The following is a 10,596-nucleotide window of genomic DNA, read 5'->3' as shown; positions in this document are numbered from 1 at the left end:
GACTTAAGTAGTACGTTTCAAGTATGTTTACTTAAGTACTTTACACCACTGGAGATTATCATGAAGCATTGCTGTTCTGGGTACTGATATGAACAGAGACCTGCCACCTCTCAGACAGTACACCTTTGAACTTCAGAGTTCTGTGGGAAATGTTAATATGAGGTCTCGCAGTTTCATTGCATTGTAATATGACACCACATTAGGCATGACGTTCTGGGGTCTGGGGGAGCATGGAAAGATGCCAGCATTCCAATCTTGTGAGTTAGCTAATGGATGATGAATGTAGAATTGTTGGCTCAGTTGAAGTGATCTTATCTGTGTGAATAATTAAGAGCAGAGCTCAGCACAGTGCAGGAGGGTTGTCTCACGTTGTCTCACATTTTTTTAAACGTTCTCTTCTCTCGACCAAATTATTGCCGTAAATGTGGAGTTATGTTGAAGGAATCGTTTCCAAGCAATACATGACTACATTGCACATCTGCTGCCACATCTGCTGCAGGTTCCATTTCAACATCCTTTAGTTTGCAGACGTGTTTCATTGAAGCAAGAAGAACAAAAGCTTGGATTTATCAATCTGTCTGGAGATGGACTGCAATCATGGAAGTACTTATCATTTCTTATAAAGGCTCTCTGGATAACGTACTGTAGTACTTTCTTGATGATGACGGGAAGGACGGTAACAGAGCTGTGTTGATAGCTCAAGAGACACATGCAGTTATGTTCAAATGATTCTCCATCCAAGCAATATCAAGCACTGTTTTACATTCCTGTGGATTTAATAGTCAAACGGACTTTCTTTCTCTCTATCAGCTTCATGTCCCTTTTCGTCTACTAAGTTAGCTGACGCACGTTACGGTTGATGTTACTATGACAGAATTTCTCATCCCCAAAAACTAAGAACAAACTATCTTTTCCCCCCCAGTAACAGAACACATGGGAAAGAGTGAAGGAATGGAATGTAACCCAAGATGAACTGCAACGGAGATGCGACGGATAGCAGGGGAGTAGTAACTTGGAAAAGACAAACAGTGATTCAGATTAGACTTAGAAAATAGTTAAAAAAAGGAAAATAAAATAAAAACACATCTGGTTTTTGAATCATGGCTGGAAAATGCGCAGGACGGTCTGTGGTTTTAATATCACTCTTGGCCGTTGTAGTTTCCTTCTCAGGAATTACTGATGTTTTAGGCAAAAATAATATTGATGATGAGTTGGAGAAAATCACATTTCAAGGAGAGGGAAGCATCAACGAGCATCCGGAAAACTGGCCGGTGAACCTTCACCCTAACCTGTATTTTCACCAGGTGGACATACGTTTACTGCAGCAGAGATCTGCCACAACGCACAGACATATTTTTAAAGTTATCCGGCTTGCTGTTGGGACTATGCTCGCCAATACTGCACTCTATCTACCCCCGGTGAAGCATGAGGAATTTTCCAGCAAATGGAATGAAATTTACGGCAACAATCTTCCCTCTCTCGCTCTGTACTGTTTGCTCTGCCCCAAAGATACAGCTGCCCATCAATTCCTAATGAGATACATGGACCAGATGGCAGTGTACCCTAACTGGACGGTGACCAACGCTCCCAACGACGAGGTTCCCATGGCTCACTCCCTCACAGGATTTGCCACAGCCTATGACTTCATCTACCCTCTCCTGGACACACCGCGAAGGGCACGCTACATGAAGAAAATACGTGCCGCCACAGAGGAGCTGTACGAACTCTCCAAACACAGGGGATGGGGGAAGCAGTTTTTACAGAATCATCAGACTACCAACATCTTAGCCATCCTGACCGGCGCCCTCGTGGTTGGAGCACACAGTGACCCGGAGACAATGATGTGGAAGCAGGTGGCCGTTAACTACATGGAAAAGACCATGTTCCTCCTCAGTCACGTAGTGGATGGCTCGCTAGACGAGGGTGTGGCCTATGGGAGCTACACCGCAAAGTCCATCACTCAGTATGTTTTCCTGGCGCGTCGCCACTTCGACATCGACAACACCCAGAACAACTGGTTACGGGCGCACTTCTGGTTCTACCACTCCACACTTCTGCCAGGTTTCCAGAGGACAGTGGGCATCGCTGACTCCAACTACAACTGGTTCTATGGACCGGAGAGTCAGCTGGTGTTCCTCGATGCATTTGTGCTCCGGGACGGCACCGGAAACTGGCTGGCCCAGCAGATCTGGAAACATCGTCCCAAAGATGGCCCCATGGAGCAGTCGGCAGCCCAGCGCTGGGCCACCTTACACACTGAGTTCCTGTGGTATGACAGTGAGCTCTCCAAGCAACCACCAGCCTGGTTTGGCAAAGCAGTACTGCACATGTTCTCAAACTGGGGTGTGGTGACTTACGGGGCTGGTTTGTCATACGGTCAAGGCAGCACTTTTGTCTCCTTCAAATCGGGGAAGCTGGGCGGTAGGGCGGTGTATGATATCGTCCATTCCAAGCCCTACTCCTGGCTGGAGGGCTGGAGTAATTTCAATCCGGGCCACGAGCACCCAGACCAAAACTCCTTCACCTTTGCCCCTAATGGACAGGTATTTGTTTCAGAGGCACTGTATGGCCCCAAATACAGCTACCTCAACAATGTCTTGACGTTTGCCCCGTCTCCCACAAGCCAGTGCAATCAGCCCTGGGAGGGCCAGCTTGGAGAGTGCGGCAAATGGCTGCGGTGGGCAGAGCCTGAGGTCGGCAACACAGCCGGTGAGGTCATTGTAGCTGCATCCCACGGGGATTCTCTGTTCGTTAGCGGAGAAGCGGTGTCAGCCTACTCCTCTGTGATGGGGCTGAAGAGCGTATATCGTGCCCTTGTCTTGCTCAACTCTCAGACTCTGCTGGTGTTCGACCATGTGGAAAAAAGCAAGGAGTCTCCGTTGAGTGCTCTGAGTGCTTTCTTTCACAACTTGGACATTGATTTTAAATATGTCCCTCACAGGGCTTTAGACAGGTACAATGGGGCACTGATGGACGTTTGGGATGCTCACTACCAAATGTTCTGGTTTGACAGTCAGGGGACTAGTCCAGTGGCGAGAATACAGGAGGCAGAGCAGGCTGCTGAGTTTAAGAAACGATGGACCCAGTTTGTCAACGTGACCTTTCCAATGGAGGGCACGGTCACCAGAGTGGCCTATTTGATGCACAGTCCCAATGTCAAAATCTCCAACTGCAGATTCATCGACAATAGTAAAAATGGAGTACGTCTCTCTGTTGTCGTCAACGGCACAGAATCCATTGTGTCCATCGTAACAAACTACAATGACATTGGTGCCAGATATAGCTACTTGGGCTTTGGGGGATATGCAAAGATGCAAAGCAGACATCAGATAATCCACTTTGGTCTTGGAGTTCAAACAGTGTCTGAACAAAACACTGTGAATCCAGTCTATGACTTTGGGTTTATGGTTAATATAGTGGGAGGGCTGACACTGTGTCTCGCCATTGGGTTTTTAATCCTGCAACGCACGTTTTATTTCTGCTTCCGCAAGATCATGCGCTATACTTTAACGTTTGTTCTCCTGCTGTGTGTCGTTGAGTTTCTGTTTGTCTCCAATAGCTGTGATTGGCTTGTCTGTGTCCAATCAGTGTCCAATCTGCCCCCAAACCCTCTCCCCACAGTTGTGGTTACATCCCTGCCAGGGTCTGGGGCTGAAGTTCTCAAGCCCCTTTTCTATAACAGCTCTGACTTTGTTTATCTCCAAGTCCCCACAGAGCACTTAGTCATCCCGGACACTGAGTTCAACTTTGACCCCCTGGTGGACGCCTGCGTGTGGTCCAGACTAGATGCGGAAAGAGGTCACTACAAGGCCATCCAGGGCTGGTTCCATTCCTTGGTCTCTAACCCTAGACTTCACCTGCAGAACATTCAGTTGCACAACGAGGGCAGCTGGAATGAGATTGGGGTGGAGCTTTCTGGCAAGAGGAGGAAGCCAATTCGTAAGCAGTCAGGGTCTACGAAACCGAGGGGGAGTTCAGATAGAGATGGCGAGTATGTTCGGGAGCTAAGGCGGCACATGGAGAGGTACCCTAATGCCCGCCCTGTCCTCAGCCTGAGCAGCGGGAGCTGGACCCTGAAACTCCCGTTTTTCCGAGAGGTGGTCGGTCACTCATTTCGGGCGGTGCACGTTGTGCGAGATCCTCGTGCTTGGATTTACCTTATGCTCTACAACAGCGAGCCAAGCCTTTATTCTCGCAAGAATGTGCAAAAACATGTCGCCGCAATTTTTAAGCAAGAGAGGAACGGCGGGAGAAGCAAGTGTACACTAGGGTTCACCCAGGAATTCTTGACATTGCACAGCGTCCTCTCTGATCCAGAGATGGAGCCGGTGCTGCTACTGGCCCATCTGTGGCTGGCCCACACAACCACGGCACTCCGGGTCAACGGCGACCTCACCGCCTCTTACCTCCATGTGAGATTTGAGGACATTGTGCAATATCCTGAGGAGACAGCAGGAAAGATACACATGTTTCTCGGGGTTCCCGTGGCCCCAGCTGCCCTCAACCAGCTCATGTTCGCCACCTCCACCAACCTGTACAACCTGGTGTACGAGGGAGACATATCGCCAGTCAGCATCAATGTGTGGAGAGAAAAAATGCCCATCCACGAGATCAGAATGATAGAGGAAACATGCTTAACGGTTATGGAGAGACTTGGGTACTCAAGGTACTTAAGTTAATAGCTGGTGTATGATGTCTTACGATGGACACCGTACTTTTAGTTTGTTGACATGTATACTTTGTTGTTCTATATTTTGCACATTCCACTATTATGTTATTTTGAATTGTCCAGGCCTTGTTTATAGACTGGGATGTATAAAATAGAACAGAGTGATGTGCTCCATAACACTTTTTTGAAGTGTATGATTTGTCTGACTAATGTCTTTTCATCCAAACAGTTTTATAGTTTGTTGGCTGGTTATTTAGCCACGCCCAGAATCTCCTGGCTAGCATTTTTGGAGCATGTAGCAATGCTAGGGGGACACGAATTGTTGATTCAACATGGAACAAATCAGCAACCACAGTTATTGAAATCTCTGCAACCCTAAACAAACTGTTGCAGTTTGTTTTTGGAATGGGTGGCCAGTAATAAACTGGTCCTGAACATCTCTAAAACTAAAAGCATTGTATTTGGTACAAATCATTTAGAGTTGCTCTGCTTTTTTGACACCACACTCCACAAAGCAAGTCCTGCAGGCTCTAGTTTTATATTGTCTTGATGATTGTATATGGTTAAGTGCTGCAATTAAGGACCTATAAAAACTGCAGCTGGCCCAGAACAGAGCGACACATCTTGCTCTTCACTGTAATCAGAGGGCTAATATCAATATTTTGCATGCCATTCTTGGCTAAAAATAGAGGAGAGACTGACTGCATCGCTTCTTTTTTTTTTTTTTTAAGAAACATTAATGTGTTGAAAATTACAAATTGTTTGCTAGGTCAACTTACACACAGCACTGACACACACACTTACCCCACCAGACATGACGCCAGGGGTCTTTTCACAGTCCCCAAATCCAGAACGAATTCAAGGAAACATACATTATTATATAGAACCATGATCGCTTCCATCTCAAATAGCTCAAGTGAGCAGCAAACCTGGCTTGAAACCCCCCCAGATAAAGCAACACCTCACAGAACGCCTCTCCCTTATTTGACCTAATTATGTTGTGTGTATGTACTGATAGATGCCACTGACTGTACATTTAAATGATCAACATTGAAACGATAAATGTAGGCTTAGAATAGTAGGTCTCTAATTTATATTTTTCTCAGTATTGAGTCAGTACAGAACCTTTTAGTTATATTTTTTCTCAGCATTGAGTCAGTACAGAACCTTCTAGTTATATTTTTTCTTGTAAATGTATGCAGTTCTGTCCTTGAGCTGTTCTTGTCTATTAATGTTCTCTATCATGTTTCATGTTTTGTGTGGGACCCCAGGAAGAGTAGCTGCTGCTATCGCAACAACTAAAGGGGATCCTGATAAAATACCAAGAAAAACACTAACAATTGTAATAGTAGTGCATTCAGTCGATAATAATTTAAAACATGTATATTTTTAGGGGGTGAAATATCCCTTTAAAGTAATTGGAATAGTGGATTGGATTTAACAGTGTTATTTACATATTTTGTTACAGTATATCATAAAGCTTTTTTAAACTATTGTCAATCACTTGATTTCAAACACCACTCTTATTTATAGTTAATTGCAAAACAGTTTTATTTTCCAGTGGTAAGGGGTAAAACGCTGCTTGTAAATTCAGTGCAGTACTTTTGTCAGAGCATTGGGGTATACAACAACCCAGCAGGCTTCTGGGGCATTTTGTCGAAGAAAAACATTTTCTCAGCCAGGATGTGAATACAGTTATAGCAAACTTTTTGAAACATGCAAAATACGCAATCGTGTAAATTGAGAAATTATATATATATACATATTTTTTTTACTGTCATGTAAGTCATGTCCGAAACACTGCATAGGACATTAAATATAATTTTCCCGAAGACTGTCTTCATCAGACATTTTAAAAGTCACTTTATTCCAATACAATTTGTGTGTGTGCTTCATGCTATGATGTCACGACAATTCAAAAGAGGATAATCACAAAGTAACAAGACTTTTAAAGTAATCTAATACAGTTCTTCAGAAAGCGGATGACTTTGTAGAATGTGTTGGATTGTGTTTGTTAAGGTGCTTTAGACGTCTTTCTGAAAGCTGTAGATGTACTGTAGGCTCATAGCTTGAGTGCAGCTTGATGTGGAACTACATGCATAATGCATCTACGGTATCGTCACCTGCTGCCTTCGTCCCTTACAAAAAAATGATTGCAGTTCGGAAATTGCAATAAAAGCACAGTAACTGCAGTCGACTGTGGTATTCTGGACGCAGTAATTGCAGAATAACTGCAGTGACCTCTCAAAAGTACTGCAGTAAAAAAAAATAAGGTTATTTTGGATGCAGTATTTGTAGCGTACTGCAGTTATACTGCACTCTGACTGCAGTTATACTTCACTCTGACTGCAGTTATACTTCACTCTGACTGCAGTTATACTTCACTCTGACTGCAGTTATACTTCACTCTGACTGCAGTTATACTTCACTCTGACTGCAGTTATACTTCACTCTAACTGCAGTTATACTTCACTCTAACTGCAGTTATACTTCACTCTAACTGCAGTTATACTTCACTCTGACTGCAGTTATACTTCACTCTGACTGCAGTTATACTTCACTCTGACTGCAGTTATACTGCACTCTAACTGCAGTTATACTTCACTCTGACAGCAGTTATACTGCACTATAAATGCAGTTATACTTCACTCTGACAGCAATCTTTTTTCGTAAGGGTTCAAATGCAGAAAGCAATTAAAGGTAAAATCTTGCAGCATTAAACTTAAAGGTGCACTATGCAGAAATCTCTGCACCATTTCCTGGTTGCTAAAATTTGAATAGTTTGCCTAATTTTAGTTTACGTGACAAAACAAGTAAGTATAGTGTAGAGAATCATTGTACCATCTAAACCGCTGTGAAATACATTTTCCATATCCCAAAATATTTGTCTTTTCAGCTGTTTGAAGCTTGTGTACAAAACCGAAAGTAAACGAGGCAAAAATGAAACTTAAGAACGGAAAGCATAGAAATAGCACACGTAAAACAGATCTGCCACTTCTTAGACTTGCTTTCAATGAGAATGACAGATCTATTACACATATTTCTATGTATATTTGCGGCTTGCCCAAATAGTTATGTATTGCAGCTTTAAGAGGGGAGTGGCTTATTTATAAAGCAGTGTATATGTGTTTTCGTAATAAAAAAGCCTCAGGAACTTGTAGCAGGAGGAGGGTAGGAGAAGTCGAGCGTTTGCCAGCAAACTCATCGAGAAGGAATCGTGATGGAAGACACTTTAATTTAGAGCTGGAAATTATTACAAAACCAGCGAAGATCTGGAGGTTTGCGCATGTGGTTTATTGCAGCTTGCTGTTCCGAGGTCACCAGTATGGTAACTCTGTCATGATATTAACACTGTACATATAGGGTACAACTGGACATTCAGCCATGCAGTTGGATACGAGTTTCTGGAAGAATGGGTGATTGACAGCAAAGTGTATTAGGAAGTTAACAGCTGCTTATAGTATTCTTGAAACGTTATAACTCTAGAAAAGAGCAACATGTCCATCTAGTGTACACATTATGAATTGCTATATGTACAAAGCTCCATGTGTCACATTTAAATAAAAAACACATTTTCAGTCATTCTTCTCCAGAGGAACTTTACAGGAGGAGCAAGTAGGTTTAAGGACCTTGCTCAAGGGCACATTGACAGATTTCCCACCAAGTCGGCTCGGGGATTAAAACCAGCCACTCTTGATTACTAGCCCAACACTCTTAACCGTAAGTCCACATGCCACCTACTTGAAATGCTCAATTGTTTTGTAAATGTTGCTGAAGGATGCAATGATTTGATATCATCAGTGAATGAGCACCCAATACAATGGAAACGATAGAGCAAATTAATTTCTTAATAACACTTCTATATTTGTATTGACACCACGAGAGCAACATTTCTTATGAAAAACAAAAACATGATTTGAAGCTATACAGCGTTTATTAACAAAGTCTCTTGAGTGCACCAAGTTTAGCAAATCTCCTGAATATGCCTTATACATTATTATCAATTTATAAATGCTTATTCACAAACATTGCAGTATTTTATGTCCTTGTTTTTTTATTTTTTTATTTATTTATGATAATGTAAGTTGAGTTGTACTTATCTAATCTAACACGATTCCCTATTCTACCTAACAATCATAACAATCACAAACATACATGCTATACATACATACATACATACATACATACATACATACATACATACATACATACATACATGCATGCATGAATGCATACAGTGCACTCAGAAAGTATTCAGACCCCTTGACTTTTTCCACATTTTGTTACGTTACAGCCTTATTCTAAAATGGGATAAATAGTTTTTCCACCTCATCGTTCTACACAAAATACCCCATGATGACACATTTTGCAAATCTATATATATATATATATATATATATATATATATATATATATATATATATATATATATATATATATATATATATATATTAAAGACAAGGAAATTTCACATTTACATAAGTATTCAGACCCTTTACTCAGTACTTTGTTGAAGCACGATGGTGGCAGCGATTACAGCATTGAGTCTTCTTGGGCGTGTTCATCAAGGATCTCTCTGTACTTTGCTCCATTCATCTTTCCCTCGATCCTGACTAGTCTCCCAGTCCCTGCTGCTGAAAAACATCCCCAGAGCATGATGCTACCACCACCATGCTTCACCGTAGGGATGGTGCCAGGTTTCCTCCAGACGTGACGCTTGGCGTTCAGGCCAAAGAGTTCAGTCTGGGTTTCATCAGACCATAGAATCTTGTTTCTCATGGTCTGAGAGTCCTTTAGGTAACTTTTGGCAAACTCCAAGCGGGCTGTCATGTGCCTTTTACTGAGGAGTGGCTTCCGTCTGGCCACTCTACCATAAACGTCTCATTGGTGGAGTGCTGCAGAGATGGTTGTCCTTCTGGAAGTTTCTCCCATCTCCACAGAGGAACTCTGGAGCTCTGTCAGAGTGACCGTCAGGTTATTGGTCACGCCCCTGACCAAGGCTCTTCTCCCCAATTGCTCAGTTTGGTCGGGCGGCCAGCTCTAGGACAAGTCTTGGTGGTTCCAAACTTCTTCCATTTAAGAATGATAGAGGCCACTATGTTTTTGGGGACCTTCAATGCTACAGACATGTTTTGGTACCCTTCCCCAGATCTGTTCCTCGACAGAATCCTGTCTCGGAGCTTTACGGATAATTGCTTCAACCTCATGGCTTGGTTTTTGCTCTGACATGCTGTCAACTGTGAGACCTTATATGTGTGCCATTCCAAATCATGTCCAATCAATTGAATTTACCACAGGTGGACTCCAATCAAGTTGTAGAAACATCTCAAGGATGATCAATGGAAACAGGATGCATCTGACCTCAATTTTGAGTCTCATAGCAAATGGTCTGAATACTTATGTCAATAAGGTATTCTTTTTTATTTATATAAATTTGCAAAACAATTCTAAAAACCTGTTCTAGCTTTGTCATTATTGGGCATTTTGTGTAGATTGATGAGGAAAACAATACATTAATACATTTTTGAATAAGGCTGTAACGTAACAAAATGTGGAAAAAAGGAAAGGGTCTGAATACTTTCCTAATGCACTGTACATACATACATACATACATACTGTACACGATAACGTAACTGTTTCTGCTTTGAATGTACAGTTGTTTCCATGTACCAGTAGATGGCGACACAACACAAGAGAACCCACAGATAAAGCAAAAAACTAATATCAACACACATCAGTACATCAGTACGTTGTCTTTGTGCCTTTTTATGATCTTTAATTGAAAATTACTCTGAAAAATAATAACCATAGTCATTTCAGAGCTGCCTTTTTAACTATTTTACTCTAGAAACAGTTCCAACAAATTTGACCTAATCACTAATTTAGACCAATGTGAAAATAAATATAAATCCAAAAGGATAAATGAA

General features: G+C 42.2%; 1 protein-coding gene across 1 annotated transcript; it reads left to right on the top strand.

Moving 5' to 3' along the window:
• The first annotated feature begins 370 nt into the window (after positions 1 to 370).
• On the top strand, positions 371 to 6,393 carry LOC129845601 (dermatan-sulfate epimerase-like protein). Its single transcript, XM_055913461.1, has one exon. It carries the CDS (start codon positions 1,101 to 1,103, stop codon positions 4,677 to 4,679), a length of 3,579 nt encoding a protein of 1,192 aa, XP_055769436.1. The 5' UTR covers positions 371 to 1,100; the 3' UTR covers positions 4,680 to 6,393.
• The last annotated feature ends 4,203 nt before the right edge of the window (positions 6,394 to 10,596 follow it).

The sequence above is a fragment of the Salvelinus fontinalis genome, unplaced genomic scaffold (assembly GCF_029448725.1).
Source record: "Salvelinus fontinalis isolate EN_2023a unplaced genomic scaffold, ASM2944872v1 scaffold_0327, whole genome shotgun sequence".
NCBI lineage: Eukaryota > Metazoa > Chordata > Actinopteri > Salmoniformes > Salmonidae > Salvelinus > Salvelinus fontinalis.
Note: the sequence above shows the minus strand (reverse complement) of the source record. Positions and strands in the feature narration are given on the sequence as shown.